This window comes from Cyprinus carpio, chromosome B7, assembly GCF_018340385.1.
Source record: "Cyprinus carpio isolate SPL01 chromosome B7, ASM1834038v1, whole genome shotgun sequence".
Lineage (NCBI taxonomy): Eukaryota > Metazoa > Chordata > Actinopteri > Cypriniformes > Cyprinidae > Cyprinus > Cyprinus carpio.
The window spans coordinates 19,667,101-19,693,609 of NC_056603.1; the positions used below are offsets into that span (position 1 = coordinate 19,667,101).

At 37.4% G+C, this 26,509-nt stretch overlaps 4 protein-coding genes across 9 annotated transcripts; 2 read left to right on the top strand and 2 right to left on the bottom strand.

The window, feature by feature from the left end:
• The first annotated feature begins 654 nt into the window (after positions 1-654).
• lctla (lactase-like a) lies at positions 655-6,741 on the top strand. 4 transcript variants are annotated; one of them, XM_042727762.1, is made up of 15 exons: positions 871-1,278; positions 1,413-1,579; positions 2,021-2,181; positions 2,266-2,353; positions 2,460-2,569; positions 3,521-3,649; positions 3,726-3,821; positions 4,093-4,147; positions 4,234-4,395; positions 4,482-4,756; positions 4,872-4,998; positions 5,588-5,787; positions 5,974-6,037; positions 6,206-6,279; positions 6,411-6,741. In XM_042727762.1, the coding sequence occupies exons 2-14, from the start codon at positions 1,453-1,455 to the stop codon at positions 6,277-6,279; spliced, it is 1,668 nt and encodes a 555-aa protein (XP_042583696.1). In that variant the 5' UTR covers positions 871-1,278; positions 1,413-1,452; the 3' UTR covers positions 6,411-6,741. The 4 variants fall into 4 exon arrangements, with proteins under 4 accessions (XP_042583693.1, XP_042583694.1, XP_042583696.1 ...); XM_042727759.1 differs by lacking the exons at positions 871-1,278; positions 6,206-6,279 and adding an exon at positions 655-840; XM_042727760.1 differs by lacking the exons at positions 871-1,278; positions 6,206-6,279 and adding an exon at positions 655-824.
• Positions 6,742-7,534: 793 nt separating this feature from the next.
• On the top strand, positions 7,535-12,345 carry LOC109063148 (TIMELESS-interacting protein-like). Of its 3 annotated transcripts, XM_042727767.1 has the most exons (8): positions 7,629-7,786; positions 8,679-8,830; positions 9,036-9,129; positions 10,190-10,265; positions 10,429-10,551; positions 11,113-11,167; positions 11,252-11,431; positions 11,613-12,345. In XM_042727767.1, the coding sequence occupies exons 1-8, from the start codon at positions 7,731-7,733 to the stop codon at positions 11,840-11,842; spliced, it is 966 nt and encodes a 321-aa protein (XP_042583701.1). In that variant the 5' UTR covers positions 7,629-7,730; the 3' UTR covers positions 11,843-12,345. The 3 variants fall into 3 exon arrangements, with proteins under 3 accessions (XP_042583700.1, XP_042583699.1, XP_042583701.1); XM_042727766.1 differs by having other exon boundaries at positions 7,535-7,688; positions 11,113-11,431; XM_042727765.1 differs by having other exon boundaries at positions 7,600-7,786; positions 11,113-11,431.
• Positions 12,346-12,639: 294 nt separating this feature from the next.
• Positions 12,640-21,484, bottom strand: dis3l (DIS3 like exosome 3'-5' exoribonuclease). Its single transcript, XM_042727764.1, has 17 exons — positions 21,215-21,484; positions 20,463-20,616; positions 20,186-20,314; positions 19,487-19,622; positions 19,189-19,356; positions 19,017-19,095; positions 18,724-18,903; positions 18,322-18,491; positions 17,727-17,888; positions 17,321-17,571; positions 16,549-16,641; positions 15,883-16,407; positions 15,198-15,352; positions 14,543-14,721; positions 14,292-14,437; positions 13,640-13,811; positions 12,640-13,504 (listed from the first exon to the last, which is right to left on the bottom strand). Exons 1-17 carry the CDS (start codon positions 21,357-21,359, stop codon positions 13,166-13,168), a joined length of 3,183 nt encoding a protein of 1,060 aa, XP_042583698.1. The 5' UTR covers positions 21,360-21,484; the 3' UTR covers positions 12,640-13,165.
• Positions 21,485-21,557: 73 nt separating this feature from the next.
• On the bottom strand, positions 21,558-26,209 carry muc15 (mucin 15, cell surface associated). The gene is made up of 4 exons (XM_019080219.2): positions 26,056-26,209; positions 23,693-24,494; positions 22,407-22,586; positions 21,558-22,260 (listed from the first exon to the last, which is right to left on the bottom strand). The coding sequence occupies exons 2-4, from the start codon at positions 24,477-24,479 to the stop codon at positions 22,139-22,141; spliced, it is 1,089 nt and encodes a 362-aa protein (XP_018935764.1). The 5' UTR covers positions 24,480-24,494; positions 26,056-26,209; the 3' UTR covers positions 21,558-22,138.
• Positions 26,210-26,509: the final 300 nt, after the last annotated feature.

The window sequence follows — 26,509 nt, forward strand, 5'->3', positions numbered from 1 at the left end:
CCATAGAACATGCAAGAGAACACATGTACATGTTAAACCAACATACATTGAACAAATTCTCCTTCATACACATCTAAACACACGAACATGAAGAGTGCAGTGTCAACACTTTCTGAAACAATTCAACATTCTTTTCAAAGCATGTTGTAACTGTATTCACGTTTGAACTGGGGCAGCAATGACAGACACACATACGTATAGCAGAGATCAATCCAGTCATGATTTTCTATTCTGTTCATCTATATTTATTATCCTAGTTCAATCGGAATTGGATTCTAGAAGTAATATTCTGCACTTTATAAAATAACATTATAAATGTAAATGTAAACTTACCTCTAACAGCTAAACTACCAATTATTATTTTCTTTTCTTTCTTTCTTTTTTTTTTTTTTTTTTTGTTTTTGCTCACTTATTTAATATAACACCCATCCTTTATTAAAAACAATGCAGAATTGGTTCAGAAATGCTGGTTGAAATCTAAACATTTTCACCTTTTTTATGGCATAAACTTGTATTTCCCCCTTGGTGGGCCAAAATGCAAATGTATCACCCACACCAGCATCAACTTTGCTTACAGAGTCAAATGTTCAATTCTATAAAACATGTTAGGAGCAGCACTTTTCCCCCTTTCAGCCCATTGAATTTGAATAGTGGGTATTTGAGCCTGTGTGTGGCTCCTGAATGGAGCTCGGCTCTACTAGATGCTTCGCTACTGTTTTATGCTCGTGTGCCCACAGGCATTGGGCAGTTTTGTGAAGGTGAATGAAGTTCAGAAGCTTGGGAAACCTTCTGGCACTTTGGAGTGGATTCCAGTCGAGACAAATGTGAGGCCTGGAGCAGGTATATGTCTATATGTGCTTGAGTGCAAATCTAGATTGAGGGAGAGTTTGAAAGAGAGGGTGAGAGCAGGGAGAGAGACATGAGACAGCACAAAGCTGCTGGTTCCTGAGAACAGAAGGAAGCATTTTAATCATCATCTCACCCTCTCTCCTTTCAGAAAGAAACTTGCATCTCCTCTCTTCTGGATAAATACTTTTGAAATGTCTTTCATTTTGGCAGCACTTGGCAAACTGACTTACTTTTTGTCACTGATAGCCTTTTGTGTCCGTTTGTCTTATAGCTGGCTGAAATGAAAGATAATTCATCTGATCTGATCTGGGATTGGAAATTTTGGGGGGCATTTTCGGCTGATTGCACATGGATTGTGACAGCTTTTTAGTTTGGGATGCATCACTGATATGCCTCAGCTTCGAATGCTTTGGAAGCTGGCCACTCTGAGTATGTTTTTAACTGACTTGAAATGTCTCTATATATACCTATGTAAGAACTGAGGAATTTTTAAAAAACTGAAAGGATGAAACATTTTCTAAGGTGTGCCTGGAAGTAAAATGAATCTGTTTTAATCTGTGCAGGTGCTACTGGTGAAATACAAACCCATTTGAGAATAAGAGGATGCTACAACACAGTGTGCTGAGGATATGCCAATTTCTTTTGTTGGCCCTGTGCATTTTTGCCAGTGAAGACTTTGACTGGACCAAGAACGAAAGGGGATCATTTCAATATGGCACATTTCCTTCAGGTAAAGCCTTACTCATAACAGCAAATAACACTTACATACAACAGCAAATATAAGTGTGTTCTTTAAGAACAAGTATTAAAATATAAAGTACAATAGGTCCGGTAATATATATCAAGTGATATATCATGCAAAATATGCAATATGGTCACAGCACAGTTACAATGAATGGTAATTAAAGCAAATAAATACCACAGTAAAAAAAAATCCTGTCTTACTTAAAAGGATAACTCACCCTCAAATAGTTCCAAACCTGTATGAACTTCTGCTGAACACAGTATAAGATATTTTGAACAATGTCAGTAACATCTGATATTATTTTATATAAATTATTCATTTTCAGGGTTCTGTATAATGAATGCATATACAAACACATACTGTATACAAGAAAGATATATACTTTTTTTTAGATAAATAGCAGAGTGTATATACATACATTTTCAGGATTCTCCTGGGGCGCTGGCAGCTCAGCATATCAAACAGAAGGAGCATGGGATAAAGACGGAAAAGGAAAGAGCATCTGGGATGTGTTTTCTCACAAAAGAGGGAAAATTCACCTAAATGACACTGGTGACTCTTCCTGTGAAGGCTATTACAAAATAAAGGTGCAATGATTTCCTGATCAGAAATACACAATGATGTATGTCGATGCTCTGGTTCTAAGATAATATTTTTAATGTATTTTTTAGGATGATATCGCACTGATGAAAGACATGAAGCTGAACCACTATCTCTTTTCCATTTCCTGGCCAAGGATTCTGCCCAGTGGAATTAAGAGTAATTCAATTATTATGGCCAAAAAAAAAAAAGAAAAAAAAAAAAAAAAGAATCTTGAACTTTTTTGCAAGAGTCAATAACAAAAGTTTTTCTGATTGTTTTTTAGATGACTACATCAATGACAAAGGGATAGAGCACTATAATAACTTAATTAATATGCTTCTGGAGAACAGAATCACGCCGATTGTGACACTGTACCACTGGGACTTACCTCAGGTAAAACAAAATCCCCACACAGGCAGACAATGTCTGCGTCTGAAATCACATACTGTACTGTCTTGTAGCTTCTACATTTGGTGTGAAACTGATTTAATGACCATTAAAAAGTATGTTCTATATGTGACCCTGTACCACAAAACCAGTCTTAAGTCGCTGGGGTATATTTGTAGCAATAGCCAAAAAAACACTGGGTCAAAATTATAGATTTTTCTTTTAGGCCAAAAATCATTAGGATATTAAGTAAAAATCATGTTCCATGAAGATATTTTGTCATTTTCCTACCGTAAATATATCAAAATTTAATTTTTGATTAGTAATATGCATTGCTAAGAACTTCATTTGGACAACTTTAAAGGTAATTTTCTCAGTATTTTTATTTTTTTGCACCCTTAGATTCCAGATTTTCAAAATAGTTGTATCTCGGCCAAATATTGTCTGGTCTTAAAATCGAAAGCTTATTTATTCAGCTTTCAGCTTATATAATTTCAGATGTATAAACCTAAATTTCGAAAAATTGACACTTAAGACTGGTTTTGTGGTCCAGGGTCACATTTAGTATGAATATTGCTAGTGTGAATAAAATTTGGACATACTACATCTGCAATGTTGTCACGTGATTTACCAGCATCAGTTGCTTTGCTCCTCTCCCGTGGCATCATGGGATATTAAAATGTCCACTGGATGTGCATATCAGAATCTAGTCAGAAGTAGTAGGTCATTCGGGTATTGTCACCTACTGTTTTATGAATTCAAGTAGTATGAACTGTATCATCTTGCATACTGTTTTTCACCTTCTATATAGCTGTGAATTAAGCATATTTAGACGCAGGGAATTTTCTGAATTCTCTTTCAAAAAACATGTATGATAAGTATGTCAGAGTACACATCTTTAAAGAGAGTATACATCAATTTGATTTAACTTTTAAACTCATATCTGTGGTTTTTCAGGTTCTGGAGGAGAAATATGGAGGTTGGCAAAATTCAAGTATGGTTAATTTCTTCAACGATTTTGCCAATCTGTGCTTTGAGAGATTTGGCAATCGCGTCAAATACTGGATCACCTTCAACAATCCTTGGGTAAGAATTGTAAAAGTAGTTATTGTCTGATATTCTCTGTTTCAAAGTCCACTTTTACACTTTTCCATATTTCCAGTCAGTTGCAGTGGAGGGTTATGAGACTGGAGAACATGCTCCTGGTCTGAAGATGAGGGGTACTGGTGCCTATAATGCTGCCCACAACATTATTATGGTAATCAAAATCCACTGCAGTCCACTATAGTTTTATAACTATAATAAATGAGCAACAGAAATAACTCATATGCTAAGTTAGCAATGCAATGCTCTGATTATGAACAGCAGAGAAAAAAGCTAAATCGAAATAAAAAATGCAAATAAGCATGCATTTAAGGATAGCAAACTATTACCGAAAAAAAACGTATCCACTATTAAATCAGTGTTATCTGATAAAAATTCAAATGCAGTGAAATGAAGCTCATTTTTATCCTCTGCTGCACTGACAGGCTCATGCTAAGGTCTGGCACACATACGATGCCAAGTGGCGAAACAAACAAAAAGGTAGACAAATTTTAGATATTGAAATGAGCTTTTACCCTGTCAAGACATAAAGGTCCAAACAGGTACAAGTGTTTCTGCCATTGTAGGTATGGTGGGCATCTCCCTGTCAGCTGACTGGGGAGAACCAGTGGACATCACCAATCAGCGCGATATAGAAGCCGCTGAAAGATATGTCCAGTTCTACTTGGGCTGGTTTGCCACACCACTCTTCCATGGAGACTATCCTCAAATAATGAAAGACTACATAGGCAAGCAAACCATAAATAAATGATAGGCTTATTTAGTTGCGGCTGATGATAATTAACAAATATTACTCTGTGTTTCATTTCTGCAGGTAGGAAGAGTGCCCAGCAGGGCCTAAGTAGCTCTCGTCTTCCTACTTTCAGCCCTCAAGAGAAAAGTTATGTCAGAGGCACTTGTGACTTCCTGGGTATCAGTCACTTCACTACGCGCTACATCACACAAAAGAACTTTCCTTCCAACCGTGGAAGCAGCTACTTCACTGACCGTGACCTGGCTGAGCTGGTAGACCCACAGTGGCCTGATCCTGGATCAGAGTGGCTCTACTCTGTGCCATGGGGCTTCCGCCGTCTGCTTAGCTTTGTAAAGGTACATTGACACATCTCTGTAAACAACTATGCAACAACTACTTCCGGCCTGTGGCCAGTAGTCTGACTAGAAATGGCACATTGGTCTTTTATGACTCAAATCCCTCTATTCTTAGACACAGTATGGAGACCCCGTTATATACGTGACAGGAAATGGTGTATCAGAGAAGATGATATGCACAGAACTGTGTGATGACTGGAGAATGCAGTATTTGAGGGATTACATCAATGAAATGCTCAAAGGTCAGAATCAATATAGAAATCTATGCCTTCTATTTTTAAATGCTTTTACCAGTGGTTTGCAACAAGTAGGCCAGAACAAACCTATATATATATATATATATATATAAAAAAGATGGAATGATCAAACTGAAATCATATTTCTTTTTTCCCAATCAAAGACTATTTTTATAGAAAAAACTTTAGAATCGTGTTTAATTCATTTCAACACTCCCAATTTCTGTTAATAAAAAGATTCGAAAACATTGTCAAACAGTCAACATTGTAATACCTTCAGCAGAAATATCAGAGGAGATCTTTTAACTATTGTGATGGTTATGGAAGGACTATGAATACTGAGTTGGAAAATGGGAGACCTTTCAGTCAAAAAAGTTGAGAGCCACAAAAACATTCAGAACACGCAAATCAAAACTTACAGAAACTTGATTACAGACTGAGTACATGACTGATTGAGGTCTATAAAAATTTAAAATGCTTTCTTTCAAACATAGAGTTCTAACAGAGCTGCAAATCATAATTCTCCTTAAACGTTAACAAATAAGGTCTATACAACCACTCAGAGGAACCTTTTTTTTTTTTTTTTTTCATTCAGCGGTTAAAGATGGAGTGAATGTGAAAGGCTACACAGCTTGGTCATTGCTTGACAAGTTTGAGTGGGATGAGGGCTACTCTGAAAGATTTGGCCTGTACTACGTGGACTTTGGCAGCAAAAATAAACCACGCTACCCAAAAGCATCAGTTCAGTACTACAAGCGCATCATCAGCTCGAACGGTTTCCCAAATCAGAGAGAGGTATGACTTCAATGAGTTTAGCATTAAAATTGTATGCTAAATTAATTTTTTATTTCATCTTTTGAGTCAAAGTGTAAAAGAGTCTTAGCATTTTTTGTGCTATCTGTGTGATAAATATATATCATGTCTTTATTTTATGTCTGAGTTTACATCTTATGAATTTAAATTGGATAATGTTTACCACAGATCGAAAGCTGGAAAAGAAAGGCACTGGAAACATGCACCTCAAGCAACCAGCTCCTTGCGGCAGGTTAGTGTAACTGTTGCTGACAGCACAGCCGGCAATGATCTAGCTGGGGCAAAGAAAAGAAAATTCTGTCACAAATTACATTTTCTATTTATAAACAAGCACAGTATATAGAGCAGGAAATTATATGGTAACTTTCTAACAGGAATTTTCTTTTGTTTGCCCTTTCAGCTAGAAGAAAATCCGAGGAAAATAAGGAACATGCAGATATGCCAAAGGTTTGGCCTGTGCATGATGAAGTTTAGGTACAGGGCTCAGGATGTCATGTTTCATATGTTTTCTGTCCAGTGCTGGAGCTATTTTCAAATACCTTTATGTTTTCACTGAATGTATGTCTTATTAGTTGTCACTGACTGACTGACTTGTTTTTCTCCAGATCCACTGATCCGACACATGGAGATGGTCACAGAGATTGTGGTCCCCACCGTGTGCACTCTCTGCATTCTCCTCAGTGCAGTCTTTATCATGTTTCTGCTTAGAACACGGATATAAAACAGACTGCTTCACATTTACACAACTATATTTTTTCACATCGCATGTGTCTGTACCTTCTCTTTTTTATTGATTATTATTAACAACAATGACATGCCGAGACTTGTTTACATGTAAATTCAAATAAAATGGTCCACAAATGTACATCTGTGTTCATGAATTGTTGGACCACCCTTACCAAAAAGTAGTATACTTCAAGTTTATTTTATTAAGTATACTTAAGTAAAGTTCAAGTATATTTAGACTTTTTTTAAGTATAAGTCAAGTATACTTAAATGTCATTTTAAGTATATTTCTGAGGAGTACATAAAGCCCATTTCTGAGAAGTACATAAAAAGTAGACTAAAAGCATACTTTCCTATTTTTAGTTTAAAAAGAAGTATACTAGTAGCACACTTGAATAAACTTATTTTTCGTAAGGGCATCCAAACAACTCTCAACAAATTACTCAGAGGATACATTGAGGTTTGGGTGTTTGATGATTATGAGGTGAAGAAGTTAGATGGAAGTTTCTGAAACTTTTTGAAAGCAGTTATGTAACACTATTAACAATAGCGTTGTGTATATGTGGCAAACAAACAGACAATAAAAAAATACCATAATAAATGTGTTTGTGAAACCTTTTAAAATACTGAAATTCAGTGGGACTACAACTTACCAATACATACATACACTGTATGTATCACTCACTGCAGCAGGGGCGTGATTTTTTACTTTATAAAATGATTGTCTCAAGTCCTATTAAACAATAAAGAAATTAAGACATCTTTTTCTTAGTAGCCTACTGTTCTTTTAGGCAGAATTTATCATTATAATCCACTTAATTATTTCCTGGATTTTGTATCACCATAGACAAAAAAATTAAAAAAAAGCAAAAAATATTATAATAAAAAAAAACATTTCACCCAATTTATTTAAGCAAAACTACCCGTTTTGTTTTGTTGTGAAAGTCTGTATTTCCAGTTCTCCGCGCCGCTAGACGTCGCAGTTCTCCTCAGCCACGAGAGCAGCGCCGCAGCAGAACCACTGACGTGCGCCGCAGCAGAGATTTGATTGGCTGAGCGAGAGCCTAGCCGCCGGCAGAAACTATTGGAAACTTTGGCTGTGGTCCGTGTTGATGATCTTGTGCTGCGGTCGGCGTTGAAGTCTCGTCCTTTATTCAGTAAGTTCGGCGGACCGCACTGATATTCAGTGTATCACTGAAATGACAGTGACATCGGTTGGGCTTGATATCCAGACATGGGCGAAACCGAGGGCGAGGTGCGGATTGACATTGTCTGGCGCCAAACAGCTCTCCGTCTCACGTTACGTTTACATTCATCTGTTCAGTTCTATGACTGTATGTGTGCTAGGTGTGCTAATATAAGGATTAGTTCCGGAAATATGTACCATTGTTTTGTACAGTTTATGTACTTTACAGGCTATTTTTAAAACCCATAAACTTTATTATTTCTTTATTATTAGTCAATGACATTGTTTGGATGAATATAGCGTGCCACGCATACTCGACCGTCTATTTAAACATACTGCAAAAATTATATATATATATATATATATATATATATATATATATATATATAAACACTGAACTCATTCTTCAGCGTTTGAACAGTTTAAGTCTAATAAACTAAACAGCTTGGACGTGTCTGAAACAGTACAAAGACGTGAATACGTAATACTAAAAATGCTGAGACAGTTTATGCTTGGCTTTATGTTTGTAAACAACTCGCTGTAATATAATGGAAATCGCAATGTTGTGGTGTTTCTTAAAACTGTACATAAACACCACTAATGCTGAATAATTGACTGACAACATAGTATTTATTTGAAATTGTAAAGGTAATTCATTTAAGTTCATTAAAAAATATATATTTAAATTAGATCATAATACGAAATTGTATATTAAATTAATATTTGACCACAGACCCCCAGAAAGCCTAGACGTCAGAGGGTGATAACTGCTGTTGGTGTATTTGGTCACTTTAATAATGTTGTAGATTTATTGTTGAACTGTAGGTTCTTTACCGCGTCTTCCTGTTCAGAAACATACAAAAGAGAAAAAACAGCCAATAATTTACTTGAACACCACTGAAAGTAGAATGAAATAGTATTTATGTTCTGGAATTGATCATGTGCTCCTACCTTTCTACAGGATCCCGTGCACCATGCTCGATCCGTTAGAAAGTGCCGTGTTTGACATGCCAGATTATGAGCAGATAGAGGATGAGAGATTCCCTCCTCTCCCTCCTCCATCATCGCCTGGTCGAGGAGACATCGAGGAGGATCCTTTTGGCGATGGAGAGGGTCTGTTTTTCAAAAACTTTAGGTGTAACGGGATTAATGGTGCTACTATGTTATAAGTGCTCAAAATCTTTAGGAAGGTGATTGATGCTATAGTAATGTGAGCTGTTTCCATGCTGCATAATCCCTGCTGTATATACTGTACATAGCAGAGTCTTCTGTGGAGTTTAATCTCACGTTAGGATGAAACCCAAATTATTTTGTTTAGGTGAGCAGGAAGGAGAAGTGTCAAAACTAGCAGAAGTGCCAGAGGCAAAAAGACGAACAGTGAAGAGGCCTCGGCCTAAACTGGATGCAAATAGGTACTGAACCAGATGCCAGTTAATTGATAATTACTTATAATAATTTGTTTGTTTTAGCAGACAGTCTATGCTTAATTTAACGAAATTAAGATATTGTAAACATTAGCATCATGATTTTCTCTATAGCTGCTTTAACCCCTTAACTGTCACCCCCCATTTTTTAAAATAGGCATTAAAGTGCACTATCCAAACTTAAATTGTTGTATTTTATGAACACTTTGGAATATAGACCTAAGGTTGGTTTTTAAAGAAGGAAATTAGCAGATTTTATAAAAATTCTAACAAAAAAAAAAAAAAAAAATAAAAAAACTATAGAAGTTTAAATGTACTGTAAATATAAATTAAATGCGCTATATTAATTTTATTTTATTTTATTTATTATAAATATTTTACATAACAGGTTTTACTCTAAAAATGGTATAAAATTAAAGCCTCGTGTCTAAATAAGTTATGTTCCAAATTTGAAGTTGATATGAAAAAAATTGAGGTTCCTGTGAGATTTTATTTAGGGCGTCATACCACAAACAGCCACCGGGAGCCATCAAAACTCCTTTGAATTTTGTTTAATGAATTTTTCCCTAGATTTCTCTGTCAATTTTACATCAATACTCAAAATAACCACCAAATATGGAATCCTGAGACTCAGACCTTTCCAATGATATGTTTGTTGCCAAGATTATAAAAAGTTTTGATTCTAAAAGACCGTAATGCATTTTGTAATATGACACCTGACACTGCCCACTAAGGGGGAGGAGACCGCCATAAGACTTTAAAGTACCATTTCCATGGTAACGCAATGTCCGATTTCAAAATGGTTTTCACAGGATGAATCTTGGGCTTCTACGCTTTCAAATTATATATAATTTATGATGATTACCAAAAGATTTTTATAGAGAAAAAGGACAACAAAAAAAAGAGCGCCAAGCGTCCCACAGGTGGGACGGTGACAGTTAAGGGGTTAAAACAATATTAATTATGAAATGTGCTGTAAATAAATATGACTTGAGTTGAGTTTCTCCAGTGTTTACAGTTCACCTCCTTCATCTCTTCTCTCTTTTAGGCTGATTTCTGAGAAGGGTCTTCCAGCTTTGCGAACTTTATTTGAAGATGTTAAGTTCAAAGGCAAAGGGCACGAGGTAATTGCTCATTTTTCACTTCATCCTCACCATTTGTGTGTGAAATATTGAAATACTCCTGAATTCAGGTGCCGCTGTTCTAACATTAATGTATATAAATGAGTCAATGTGATATGTGAATACAGTTGTATCTGAGCACCCTCTTCATTTATTTCTGGTTCAGGCAGAGAATCTGAAGCTCCTTTTGCAGAAAATGGAGAACTGGGCCCATCGCCTATATCCTAAGATGCAGTTTGAGGAGTTCATTGATAAAGTGGAGAGTCTGGGCGGTAAAAAAGAAGTGCAGGTAAGATGTCTGGCACTAATGAAAAAGAACACTTTATCTTGAGGCAAATTCAAGCTGAACTAGGGGCCACTCACTCAGGATTTGTTCTCTGTGCTATTTTTTTAATGCAATTAATATTTGGCAAAAGTTATATTTTTGGCATTTATGCCTTTATTATGATAAGACAGTAGAAGTGGTGACAGGAGGTGATAAAATAGGAAAGGAAAAGGCCATGTGTGGTACTCAAACTCAGGTCCTATCCAGCCAGTCTATTTTAAATGTTGCTCTATGTACACATGCACTAGACAATTGTCTTGGGCTGTTGCACCATGTCTCCCTGTTTTTTTCTCGATGCCACACTATGATTTCCATGTTTTTAATGTTAAATGTGTGCTTTAACATTAACAACAGTACATGGGATTTAAAGCACATATAAATGCCTTCTGTTTAATCAACGCAAGAATGAATCCTGTTTGAATACAATATTTAGTCTAGTAAGTGTGGACCTCATTTAAAAGCCATCGATGTGTGTTATCGTACATCCTTAATGGAGGTTGTCTGCATCCTTTGTTTCTCCATTAGACATGTCTGAAACGAATTCGATTGGACATGCCAATAACACACGAGGACTACGTTGGTAACGATACCTTAACTTTTGGCTGTCTTGTACTGCTATTGAAAGCAGCAGGTATAAATTCATTGACTTTCTACTCCCCTTCAGAGGAGGCTGAGGTTCGAGTACCGGAAGAGTCTGATCCAGTTGGAGACGAAGGTTTCCCTGAAGACCCGTTTGTCCATTCTACTCCTGCTCCAGCCTCTCTCACGGAGGAACAGCAGCGGCGCATAGAGCTCAACAAACGGCTGGCTCTGGAGAGGAGACTTGCGAAGCAGAAACAGTTAGGTGTGTGGAGTCATTAATGTCATCTCCATCATGTGGGTGTTTGTATGGTGTGTTACGATTAGAATGAAAGTTCTCTCATTTGCTTAAAGTCCTGCAAAAAATCAGGGTCCACTGTTATGCATATAGATTAAGCTGCTTGAGTCTAATTTTTGTGTCATTATTTGGTACTTTTCCCCTCCAGAATCCTCACAGAATTCCTTACAGGATGCAGAGGCAGATGAACCATCAACCAGTTCTTCAGGACAGTACCTCAGTCAAGAGAATCAGGGCACTTTTGATCAGAGCACCTCAGCCCACACGCCACTCAAACAAAAGTCAGCTGCGCTTCAGAATTCCCCGTCATATGATAATGAGTGTGCTAGTCCAGTTCCAAATGGCATAGTTGATGACGATGATGATGATAGCAACTGAACCAGTCCTCCCCATTTGTACCAAGAGGGCTGTGAATAAATTGAGTGTTTTCAGGAAGAGCAATTGCAACCAGATGGGCTTTTTCATGTTTAACCTTGTAAAATCTTACCAGTCAACACCTTTTGCAGCTCGTTGGCATGTTTTGTAATGCCAACCCAGGGCTTGTTCACCACAATGATCTTATACACACATTAATCTAGTTCTGTTTGCTTGCATTTTGTTATATCGTCTTTCATCCTCTGTGAGGATTTTGGCATATGTTTGCTCATATTGAAAACATTTCCCCTCATTTTATTCTTAGATTCACAGTGAGCTCTATGTGAATCTGAGAATAAAATCACCACTTGGCTGAAGTTTATTATAATGTCCCAATGTAAGCACACAATACTGCAAGACAAAGTGAACTTTTGCGGTTGACCAATACCCGTTTTTTTACTGTTATGTTTATCTGTTATTTCAGTGTACATTTTTTTTTTTCCGAATAAAAATGTTAATGTAGAAAACCATTTATGTGTTGTGATTTGTGTAGACCTATATTTTGAAGTATATGACTTACAATCTGAACAGATTTTAAAACTAGGCGTCATACACTAAATGACCAAAGATCACACAATCATGCCATTTAAAGTAATTCAGAGCACAAAATAAATATGTGCCTTGTTGCTAGGAGATACATACCAAAAATGTTAAGTTTTTATCCATTTATTTTTTAGCTCAAAACACGATGTGCAACTAGTTTTGACTTTAAATTAGGGCACATATGGGTAAAAGTGTATTCCAGCCTTTAGTAGAGATGCTTAAGAGTCTCACACTTTAATTCTGTAGCATCATAGAAGAAAAGGAAATGTGGATCATAAAAAATGTCACTAATGTTATTTCCAAAAAATTAATTAATCATTATTTTTACATGATCAAAATGGAAAGCATTAACAAATGCAAACATCATCAAAATCTATAAGCCTGCTTCAACAAGGTATTTAGATTACATACTGGTTTCTCTAAAATAATGTTTTTCATTTCATTCGCCTCATTGAAATTAAAACCTGACACCACAGATGATGCCTAGAGTGTATCTGCAGTCCAAAAGCTGGTCTTCAAATTTAAAGCCAATGGCTTTACATGAAACTAAGGTGAAGAACCTGAACAACTTTCCCTTAAGAAATCATGGATTGGACAACGCAAAGAAACCAGTGTTCATAAATCCTGAGTAAGTGTAACTCATTTTTGTCAGGTCACATCTGGACACTTCAATGGAAGTCCATGGCAAATATTACAAAACCATCCCTAAAGCTCACTAATCAATTGAGAAATGGCAGTAAAGGGCTAAGAAGATGCAGTGCAGGTCTGTTCCTCTGTATTTGTGATTTGACAGACAGACAGATCCAGTAGAGCAAGTTCACTGATCTCCTGTAACAGGACATAGAGGTTTGGTGTTCTGCTCTGTCTGAACTGCCTCTCCTCCCTGCTCAGTTTGGGCTTCCTCCCCCTCTCCGCCTGGAGGGAGGCCTCTTCTGCCCTGCGCACCACTTCCTGAACCAGCTCGGACCGACCGCGACCAGCTGGCTGTGACTCGGGCTGCACAGGGCAATGGGGCTTGTTGCTGACAAGCTCCAGACACAAGCTGTCGGCATGGCAACGGGACGGCTCTACAGAGATACGAACCTGCGGAGAAAGACACGCACAGACGAAAGAAGGAAAACATGATGCCAGAGGATGTTACAGACACATATCTATGACAGTCCAAATAAAGGTGCCACAAACAATGTGATTTTTGTTGTTTTATGGCAATATACTTACTGTAACGTGGCTGAAGAGGTAAAACGTATGAGTTCCAGTGCTTGTGCAGCTGCTGATCCTGTCAGGGTATCTCTGCAATGTCCCAGCCTTCCACTCGCACCTTCCATCTCCATCGACACTGACCACCTGACCCTCTCGATCCTTAAGGTACACAGCTCCCTTCACACCATACCTGTGTGAATAGATAAAAATAGAAATCAAACGTCATGTCCACATTATATGCAGTAAGATTTTTTTTGTTTAAAATAAATGATTCCCTTTTTTTATTCAGCATTAACTTGTTACAAAACAGTGTTACAAAAGCTTTCTATTTCAAATAAATGCTGTTTTTTTTTTACTTTCTATTCATCAAAGAAAGACAGCATAATTGCTTTCAATGCTAGTAGTAAGAAGAAATGTTTCTTGAGCACCAAATTAGCATCTTAGAATGATTTCTGAAGAAATGGCTGCTAAAAATTCAACTTTCCACAGGAATACATTACATTTTAAAATGTATTCAAATAGAAGACATTATTTTACATTTATGTCCCACAATAATGCTTTTTTGATCAAATAACATAAGAGTGTGCATAGTATGCATAGTAGTGAACACTTTGTGTTTAAAAGTTTCTTTGGCACAAACACTAAGTAATATTCCATAAGCAGTCATTACTGTGGTATGAAGGCAAGAAAGCCATTAGCTCGGACAGCATAGATCACAGCATCAGCCACACAGCGCTCATCTGTTTTGGAGTCTTTGTCTCTGAAGTAGAGGCACTGGAAGAGCTCCGTGGACTGCTTCTGTGCATGCTGTGCTGCCTGTCACACAAACAGAGAAAATGTTGAGGTCATTTCCCTAGAATTATTTTACTGCAGTTTCACTACAATGAAGTATTGATACAAAAGCCAATGGCTCCTGCTTACTCTGTTTTTATTGTTGATATGTTGAGCTAGTTCCTCGAGTTCTTTGTTACTGGCCAAGGGTTTGCTTAGCGATCCTTCCTTCTCCAGCTGAATAGCAGCAATGAGCAGCCGGTGAACTAATACATCAGCATAGCGTCTGATTGGAGAGGTAAAGTGAGTGTATCGATCCAGAGCAAGACCTGAAAATGACATAAACAGCAAGAACGGATTTATGCTTTCATCTTTTTCTACATTCTAGCAAGCAATGTCCATTGAGGTTTTAAAGGCATAGTTCACCCAAAAATGAAAAATTTGTCATCATTTACTCACCATCACGTCGTTCCAAACCTATATGAGTTTCTTTCTTATGTTGAACATAAAATATGATATTTTGATTGACTTCTCTACTGTGGAAGTCAGTGTGGACCAACAACTATTCTTTAAAATATCTTCTTTTGTGTCTCAACATAAGAAACAAAATTTATACAGGTTTGGAATGAAATGAGGGTGAGTAAATGATGACGAAATTTTCATTTTTGGGTGAACTACTCCTTTAAATCATGGTAGAATGTTTATTCATACTACTACTACAAACATTAATACAACAACGAGCAACCAGCTACTCTGCTTAAATGAACATCTGATCTGTAATGATGCCAGAATGAAAAGCATGTACCGTAGTGATAGTACTGTTCTTCTGGGCAGGCTCCTGTAGAGAAGTAAAGGGCGTTAGACATTGCCTGGGTGGCCATCATTCTCAGTAACCTGTTCACCAGTGGGTCCTGAGGATCCACAGCTTGTTCCAGAGAATCAGCAAGAGCTCTGTTTGACCTAGATGAAGCAATGCAGGCACACGTAAATATACATGCATGTATGCAATCTATCTCTGAACATACTGATTAGTATATTATGATTTGATTTGATTTATTTAGGTTCTATCTTTTAGATATGCAATACTGTTCAAATGTTTGGAGTCCATAAGATCAAAAGAAAACACTTTTATTCAGCAGGAATTAATTAAACTAATTGAAAGCAACAGTAAATGCATTTAAAATGTTGCAAGAGATGTATTTTTCAAATAAATGCTGTTCTTTTAAAAAAAAAATGTATCATGGTTTTCACTTAAATATTAAGCAGAACAACTGTTTTCAACACTGATAATAATAAGAAGGGTTTTTTGAACACCAAATCAGTATATTAGAATGATTTCTGAAGGACACTGAAGACTGAAGTAATGGCTGCTGAAAATTTAGACAGTCATTTTACAGTATTACAGTTTGTACTCTATTTTTGATCAAATATATACAGCCTTGGTGATTTATTTCAAGAATTTTTTTTATTTTTAATAAATTATTTTTTACCTTGTATCAATACTGAAGCCACGGGCCTTGGCACAGTCGATGAGGTGATTGAAGAAATCCTGTTTGGGTGGTGGGTGATGACGCAGGAGAGCTTGGTGTGGAAAGCTCTCCTGTATCTTGCGTGCCACCCAGTGGTTGGCATAGATCATACACTCTGCCACAGTCTCATGAACTTCCAGAGGTTGTTTGGGAACAAGTGCTGTAATGTTCTTCTCCTCATCCAGCTGAGCCCTCACCTCCACCCCCTCCAACTCCAGAGCACCACCCTTATCTCTCTGTGCACGGAGGTGTCTGGCCACCCTCGTCAGGGTCTCAAGGGCCTGTAAGAGCTTAGCCAGTTTCTGGTCTCGCTGTGAACCCTTGAGCTGGCTTAGCTCAGGTACCTCAACCTCCTCGCCATTCAGCAGACTCTGGGCTAGCTCATAGTGAAGCTGATAGGAGGAGCGGATTAGAGTACGACCGTACCAAACCGTACACACATCCAGAGTCTCAGCATCCAGCTCCCACAGCACACTCATGGCATATCTGGAACATATCACAAAGTGATTCCCTGTTAATTTCTATTAAAGAATACAGAGAGAAAATCAAATCCACAGATTCCAGCAGCATATTAGGTGATCACTTTTTAAGTCTCAAAAAGCAGGGAAAGGTTTGCGTGTTACTAACCGGTCCACTCCTCCAAGGAGGGAGCACAGATCAGCACTCAGAACTGCTGGCAGCATGTCATACCTGCGGTCAGCCAGGTAGTAAGTGGTTGCCCTGGGTTTAGAAAAGAAAAATGCAACTTGTTTAATGTATTATTTAGTTACTGTTTTTTTTACATCGATACTTTTATTAAGCAAGGACACAATTTGAGAAAAAGTGACAGTACAAACATTTATAATGTTACAAAAGATTCCTATTTCAAATAAATGTTGTTCTTTCAAGCTTTCTATTCACCAAAATATGCTAAAAAAAAGTGTCACAATATTTCCACAAATATATCAAGCAGCATTAAAATCAGAAATGTTTCTTAAGCTCCAAATCAGCATTTTAGAATGATTTCCTGAATAACCATTTGACAGAAAAGTGGAGTAATGGCTACTGAAAATTCAGCTTTGCCATCACAAAAATAAATGACATAAATACAAAGTATTAAAATACAAAATAATTATTTTACATTTTAATAATATTTCACAATATTTCTTGTTTTTCCTGTATTACTGATTAAATAAACATAAGAGTGAACATAAGAGATAACTTTCAAAAAAAAATTTACAAATCTGACCAACCCCTGAAATTTTAAACTTTAGTGTATGAATAATCATTATTCTTCATTAGTAAGTCTACAAAACATAATATTAAACAATTATATAAACACATCATAATAAATACACTCAACAATTATATACTCTATTAATCCACGACTATATTTTGAATAACTGGCAAAGTTCCATACCTTGACCGTGCCTCTAGATCTGTAAGAGAGCCCTCCCTGACAAAGTAAGTGACATCGGCAATGTGGACACCCAGCTCTAACCGCTTCCCCCCAGGCAGAGTCCGCACAGACAAGGTATCATCCACATCCTCACAGCCCTTGGGATCGATACTGAAAACCAGGTGTGTGTCTCTCAGGTCCCGCCGGGAGGACACTTCACTGCTGGCCATCTGCCATCGGTTCTCCTCCGTGTTAACTGGCATCTCTCGCAACTAAATAAACATTCAAAAACACCGACTTTTATAGTAACACATCTTGTACCTTTTTAAAGGCTTAACTATTTATGATTCACTCTTTTCGTAAGGCAAAAATCACAGTATAAACATTTGAAATTATTTAAAATCATATGCAGACATTATGACCCCACCTGTGCCTCTGAGAATGGTGGAACATGGATGCAGTTCTCCAACAGGATGGTCTGAATCTCAGTCTCCAGCTCGCCTGCTTTCCCCAGCACCCTCACACAGTGGCCACTGGGGTAAACAGAGGTACTTTCCCACGAATCCAGACGCACGATCACTCTTTGATCCTACAAAGAGAAGAAATATTACAGATTTAATAATTAAGTATCTTATGCTCACCAAAGACTGCATTTATTTGAACAAAAAAACAGTAAAACAAGATTAATATTGTGAAATATGATGAACTGTTTGGTATTTCAGTGTATTTTAAAATGCAATTTATCATATGATAACATAATAAACCATTAACAGCAGTTTTGTTGCATTTTGAGGAATATGTAATACAGTTTTTCACTGATGAATAAAAAGTTCAAAAGAAATGCATTCATTTAAAAAAAAAAAAAATTTTTACTGTCACATTTAGTACTTTCTACTAAAGGTTTGAGTACTAACAAAGGGTGTCAACAATAATGTAACCATCGCACTTGCTGCAACAAAGATCTGCTGATCTTGCCATTATTGGAAATCATATTGCATTTGAATTATAAATTATATCTCCACCTGCAGAGCCTCAGCCTGCTGTGTGCTGATCCGGATTTTAGGGATGCGGTAGTCCCATGGAATAACCAGAATCTTTTGTGAATTTCGACTCTGTGACTGTACCTCCTCAAGAGGAGGAAAAGTCACAACGTAGTCTCTCCAGTTCCTCTGCAGAATACCCACCACCCTGCCTACAGGAAAGAGAGGAGAGAGTCAAAAAACAACCACAACTTATACAACTGTCCATCTACAGCGAGGTCCAAAAATCTGCTCCCACACTGAAACTTTGGAAATGTTGTCATTTGAACCTGAAAGTTACCTGAAAGCACCAGCGTATGTGTAAATACATTCATCTGTCTTCATGTGTATCAGTCAATCTTCACATTCTGCTCAGAACTGTAATCATCATATACCCATGATCACCTGAGGGCATAGGCTGACTCTGTGTTTCCTCCAGTGGCTGCTCCTCTCCTTGACCCTCTGTAAGTGCCATAGTCCTGCCTTTCCACTCATTACGGGGCAACAGCTCTATGACAACCATGTCTCCATGCACCGCCCGGTTACGAAGCTTTGCACCATTGATCAGCACATCACTATTTAGCTCTAAAAACACATGACCACACAGGCAGGATCAAAGGTAAAATACCATCAGTATCAATAAGAGCATCAGTAATAAGTCAAATTTGAACAACTGATATAAGTATGTTGGTAACAACCTGTATTTTTGCTGGCTGAACCCTCATAACGGACAAAAGCCTCATTCTGTGCTCGATGTTTGTTCACACTGAGGATGCCCTGTAAGGGAAAGGAGTGGGTTGGAATGTAGTCTCCATAAGCCACCACCAAGAAAGAGATCTGGTTTAAATAACAGGAGTGAGAGGCACTTACCTGGATGTACCTGCCAGATTTTATACCAGCCTCCAGCACCTCTGCAGGCAGGTGTTCAGTGTACACTTTCTCTACTCCCTCACTCTCTCGCTCCTGCAGGGTCTGAGCAATGGAGTTGTACAGATCATGGGCAGCCTGCAGGTCCGGCCAGAAACTTAACAGGTACTCCTACAATCGAGTTCACTGGTGTTACCAATTGACAAGTATGTTGGTCTCATTTATTGCACTCATTTAGTCCCATTAAATATTGACAATTCAACATCACAGATTTCACAGGACATAAAATAAAAGAATATACCCGAGTTGAGATGACATACACTCCACTGTTTAAGGCACTGAATTCTGAAATAGCATCATTATCTTCTGTAATCATGACCACCGGCTGGAGTCCAGCTAGATGATTATAGTACCAAACTGCTGCATTGTACACATTTCTGGAACAGAATGCACATAGTGATTTATTTATTTTTTTCTGCAGCTCAGGTCTATGAAGTGTCTATATGCTCACTTCTCAAAAAGATTGAATTTGCTTTACTTTTTTTATTATTTTTTTAATTACACTTGCACACTTCTATTGTATATTGAAAGTCAAATTGCATGGCATTCTTTACACTTGAGGTTGATTCAAAAAGAATACTTTATTATACTATAGCCAGGATTTTTTTAAAAGTGTGGGGTACACCTATCTCGGGGCTTGTGCTTATTTGTATTAAAAATGCTTTAAATAAATGTATTTTTTTCCTTGCGTGGTCTTTGTTGTTGCACTATACACATACATTTTGAACTTTGAAAATTAAAAAGCATTTTTTATACTATTGAAAATTATTACAAAATGAGATGGTGGGGAGGCGCCATTGTGTATGTTTTGTCCAAAGGGAGGCCCACTGTCTTTGACTTTGAAAAGGCCTGCTCTATAGTCTATAAATACTCTCAATAACCTTTTCTCAAAGTAAACATTGCCTCAAAGAAAGCGTAATACTCTATAGTCAGGACTCGCCTTGTATGCCATTTGTCCTGAGACTCGCCCTTGTCTCTGGGGCAGTAGCAGTACTGCTGAAACTCATTGGCAAACAGCACACAATCATGGCGAGGGTCCTTCAGTAAAGCACGCAGTCTGTTATAGTGCCTGTACAAGACAAAACAAAATGCAACTATAAAAGCAAACTGTAAAACTAAGTAACCCTTCCAATTTTCTTGAATTCACACACAATGCTAGGATTTAGTTAATAAGTACATTAAAATCTGATGTGAGAAATGGTATTTGAGGGGTTGACCTGCGTCCACGGGTGTGCTGAACACTCTGGTAGGCTGTCTGGGTGAACACAATCCCCTGCAGCTCCCTGAACTCCAGTATCTCCAGGAAATCCCGAACCACTCCCACATCGGGAACCACATAGTGGGTCACATCTCCAGACAGCACCTTCCCATCTAGTGAAGCCCAAATGGTCAATATTATATTGCAAACCTTTATTATCTTATCAGCTAAATTTGGAACACAACATAATAATACCTCAAACACAGAAACATTATTTGCAATGTGAACTACCATGATTTACTGTCTGATGTTTTAGTGACAATAAATACTTTTGTTAGGTAGTTCACCCTGCAATTAATTTATTGTTTTACCCTGCAATAAATGTTTGCATGTTTGAAGAATTCTCTAAGGAAAGTGACTGATCATTACCAGTTTAGTGAGGTGAATAAAGGGTGATCGATTCTGACATCATTCCAGAGGGCGTGTTATACCACATTTAGTCACCACATATTATATATCACCATATATATATATATATATATATATATATATATATATATATATATATATACTGTAATAATAAGCCAAATGACAAAGATTTCTGAGTCGATGTTAGTTAACAATTCGTAAAGCTATAACTAACGTCAGATCACTTTAGAATGTCAAGACCACGTCATTTAAATTGCCTGTTGTCAATAATCTATTCGCTGTAGTAATAATTAATTATAACGATGCATGTTGTGTTTGATGTTTGGCTCATGTTCTCCCTACCGTTGAGACAGTCCGCTTGACAGAGGGAGCTTCCACAAGGCACCTGTTCCCTCACATAGTGCTCCCGAACCACACGGACCTTTCTACCCTTTGAGCTGTTCAAATGTAACACTTTCTCGGTTTTAATCATGATCGGACCTTCCATAATAAACCACTATTGGTAACATTCAACAGCCAGGTTCCTCCATTCTTCTTTGCCAAGTTTATCAAAATGTTTTTATGTTTGAAAGGAACCTGCGCCATCTACAGGACTGGAGGACGCAAACAAGCTCCTCCAACAAGCTTCAAGTAGGCCCACTCTTAATAATATTTTGATTATACAACAATCAGACACGGAGACCAGTGTAATTTGATCATTTTATTATTTATAATAATCTGAGAACCTACTGTCATGTTTATTCTCTATTTAGTAAACTAAAAAATCGTCCAATATTATAGGCTCAGAAGAAAGGTATTAGGGCTGTGTCTGAAAATTCAAAATGGGGAAAAGCCAATAGATGTTCTCCCGGTTCACCGACATAATCTTGATCTTCTAGACCAAAACTGCTGTGCATAGAGAAAGTGTGTCATAATGCTGATGATTGCCACCATCTTGCATATACAGGTTTTGACATGATACAATAATTATGTCAAGTAAACAACCTTCTTCAACAATAAGAAGCAGACATACAATCCAATACTTTGCAGTTCCAATAAAAAGTGCCCAGTATAGAAATATTCTTCAGATTTTGGTTCCTTCAGATAGTCTAAAACATTTGAACAAAAGACACTACTTAACATTAAAAAAATGTTTTGATTGTTCAGTTATGTAAAATTGCCTTTGGCGAATCACTTTAAAAATTACAATGATTTCTTAATTACATCCTTTTGTCTTCACATGGGTGCAACATTAAATAAAATGTCTTTGGCATCACGGATTTGTTCTCATTTTGAACGTCCCTGTGGAAAGTTGGTCATCTGGATGTTGTCTCCTTGTAGTCCTGGGTTGTAGTAACCAAATCCATCAAACTTCAGGTCTAGTGGTTCACTGTTATCCAGTCGGAGAACTTTGAAAAAATTAGGAAAAATTAAATGGATGAGCGCATCACAGTGAAAAAATAATTCTGTATTATGTTCATAGAAGCCCTCACATATATTCACATGGATCTTGGTTCAAAGTGATGCAAATAATGACAGGTGAGTTTTATATTACCTGGATCAGGTGACATCGTCTCCACCAGTTTTCTGTGAGAGAAATCTCTTCGGTTCCTTCGATTCAGGAAGATAAATGCTCCCAAGGCCAGGACCCCCACTACAATCCCAATGACTAGGACGATAGTCCATGCACGTCCGTTCTTGCTTTCAGTACCATCTGAAACATCTGAAGATAAACCTGTAATGACATATTTGATGATTATTGTAATGACGAAGCAACCCTTGACTACATTAGCAATTAAAAAAAAACACATTTTGGATTCAGTAATATACCGGCTGCCTTTTCCATGAAGTTACTTGCTTAAAATGGTCATGAATTAATTCAGACCAGCACCTTCAGAGTTCTTACAATGATTATAGATTATTACAATTACAGTTTAAAGCCAGTCATTTTTCCTGCAATTTATTAGTATACAGTACTTAGGCCAAAACCATAAAATCTGAGTATATAAAAATAATTTTGACCATGCCAATATAATTTTTTTCCAGTTCAGAATGCAGTTTGGATACAGATTGGTTAGAGTCACATTCACTGAAAAGGTCATGTAATTTGTTCCCCAGCAATGTCAGGTGTTCTTTGTCACATGTTCTTGGTCCACACCTGACCCCAATATCTGCAGGGTGAACACCTCTCTTATTGTGAGGGAAGTGAGGTGTCAGTAGACTCTCTGGACCCAAAGCAGAGGACAAACAAAGACTGAAATCCAACCCAACTTGGCGGAACAGCAGCAAATGTGTCTTTTATGACTGCATTGAGAAGCTAAGAAGGAGGGTTAGCTTGAGGGATGAAATAAAAAGATTTGTGTGATCTTTGTGCTAGGGAACTGGAGAGTGAAATAATGCTTATAAAAGGTCAAAACACTATCAGTGACCCAGATTTGGACTGAGAATATTATTTCAGTGAAATATTTTTGTCTATCATCATATCATTTTAACACTTACTGTTCAAAAGTTCCAAATGTTTTTGAAAGAAATCTTTTACACTCACCAAGGCTGCAATATTTAAGCAAAATATTTGTATTATTTGCAATAACTTTATTCTATTTTAATATATTTGAAATGTATTCCTCTCATGGCAAAGCTGAATTTCATTCTTCAGTGTCACATGATCCTTTAGAAATCATTCTAATATGCTGATCTTGTGTTGAAGAAACATTTCTTATAACTATCAAAGCTGTGCTACTTCATAAAAAAAGTACTGATGCTTCAAATGACAAAACCTCTGTCTTTTTTTAATAAATACTGATTATTAGTGCTTGATTCACGCTGATTTGTGAGTCTCACCTCTTTCAGAATTCTCTCTGGTGTCAATAGGTTCGGACTGGTTTAATTCTGTTTCCTCTGGGGCAGGAGTTGTCACGTCTTCACGGAAGGTAGGTGGAATTGCTGCCGTTGTAGTTCTGTATACTGGTGGTTCAGTTGGACTCACTGTAGTTTGGTTCTGGACGCTTTCATCTTTTGTTGTGGTGGTTGGACTTTCAGTAGTGTTGCTGGTAGGTCCATCATCTGAGGGCAAATATCCAGAACCCGATCCATCATGGCTTCTCTCTGCTGTGGTAGTCTCAGGTTGTGGAGTGGTATATGTGTCATTAAGAGCGGATTCATTTGTGTGTTCTGGTTCTGGTGTGGAGGTATTTGTGGCTGTGTCCTGTGTCAGAGTTTCATTGGATTCTGCTGACGTATCTGAGAGCTCAGAACTTGAATTATATGCGATCATTGGAGGTGGTGTTGTAGCAACAGGACCCTCAGAACTAGCTTCCTTTGTGACATTAACAGATTGATCAGCGCTCTCATCCAATTTTGTGTAATTCTGCTCTCCTTGACTGAAATAAATTGAGCCAAATGTTTGTCCTTCTTCTGAACTGCTCTCTGGTTTGGCTTGTGCATCCTCGTTGCTTTGTACGTTTTCCTTACTTGGTTGAGTGGTTATTTCCTCACTAAATGTTTGTTCTCCATTGTTGTCTGTAGTATCATCACTTCTTTCCCATTCTTCTGGTATCTGGGTGGACACTTGTTGAAACGTCTGAAGTATCAAGAGGAGTGCAAGTGTGATGCCTAGTGGCAATTTCATATTCGGTTCCTCTACCTGCCAAAATAAGACATGTTACTGTGTGGAGTGAATGTGTATATCACAAAAACATAAGCAATGCCGAAAATATTACACTATTTTAAATGTAGCATAAGTTATATTGCATACGTAGACATCATGCTGGCATCCATCAAAAGATAAATGCTGAAAAATGAATCAACATTTGGGAGAAGCGAAACCTACGACGTCTCTCTATACAAAATGAAAGTGTTCTTTCTCAGAAACCTCTATTTAGCAGCCCTTTGTTTCACTCCCGTGAGTCATTTTCACTGAAGTGGATCTAAGCCCTCTTGATGCAAGTGTAATGTACACCATTCAACCATGTCAGTACATTGCAATAACAGGAGGTGAGCATACAATATTCTGTATTCTGCTTATGGTATACAATGTATACACCCAAAATATATTTAGATGCACATTTTGAGGGAAATTATGACAAAATAAAACACAAAGAACAAAGAGATGCTCATAAAATTATTGGTATAAATATTTAAATAATATGCTTTGATGTGACGTGGCATGATAATGTCAGTAATTGGTATCTATACAGACGCACCCACACGTAAGATGTGACTAACAGAGTAACTATTTCCATCGTCACTTCACAGTTATTCCTGTTTGTCCAGTTCATCTGCCATCATCTATTATTGCTGGCCACCAACAAAAGTATAATTAAACAGTGATAATGTTACAGAAATGAAAGGGTTTGTAGGAATAAAGAAGACTTGGGCTCCACATTTGTGTCCTGTTTTTGTGTGTATTTCATATATGGAACATTTAATCTGGCGTGTCATATCTGAACCACATGCTGATTTCTAGTTGTGTAATTATTTTTATTATGATTGTCTCAATTATAATAACACTCTGCTGTTTTTTATTTTATGGTCAGTTTAAGAATTATATATTTGTCAGTTATTATTATTATTATATTTTCTGTTTGCTGGCATTATTCTGAGGCAACATGTCAAGTCAATGTGAAAATTTGCCAATTTGGAAAAGTTAAACCACAAGTCTATTGAATTAGAAATGTAAAATATCACCATTTTAGACACTTCTCATTACCTCCTGGAGGAAAATATTCTATTAATAATCTTGAGATTATTAAGAATGTGCCAGAACAGGTTTCCCTGTACTGATTCTGTGGTATCTCTTATGTGGAAGTGTGAGACAGCAGTCATATGATGTCAACAATACAATGTACTAAGAAGAAACGTGTGGTTAAGCTACAATATAACATATATTCCAAACATTTCTTTAAGGAAAACATTTTTGATTCGTTGTTTATTAGATAGAAGTTCATCAGTGTATCCATAAAAACATACTGATATGTATAATTTATAGGTATGGCACCATTCGTCAAACAACCCAAAGGTAATTTATTTTTTAAGTTATTTGTAATCATGACTTCCTTCGAAAGATCAAAATTTCAGTAGCCTTCATACCACTGACATCTAATACCTTCTCTCCATTTCTCACCAAACTAGGCCAAATGAATTTTAAAGCAGTACAACATTCCTCAATAGGCTTCTATGTATTAAAATGAAAACCGTGTACCTACCTGAGCGCTGCCTGTTGGACTCGGGTGAGATGATCGAGGCAGGTTGAAGTAAAATGGTTTGAGAGTTCAGAGAGTGTGCATCTAGAGACAAGAGGCAAGGGGAGGGATCTGTTTCTCTTGTGGCTACCTGGGAACTGGCCTTTCCTGAATTTGCACCTGTAAGCCACACCTCTCCATCAAACTTCTTAGATGCAAATAAAGCACTCATGTGCGTCAGTTGTAAATAGGACTGAAACTCAACGTCAATCTCCATTCACACGTCAGTCATACACACCTCAGCAGTGTACACAGGTTTATCCTGGAGCTAGGTTTTGAAGTCTTTGAACAACTAAAATTCCCTGAAGGGAGGAGCACCTGACACACTGGGCCTCCGAGCATTCCTCCCATGCCCCGTGTCCATGGCAACACACAGGTGCTCAGATCTGCTTTCCTCCGGTAACAAAAGACACATGCT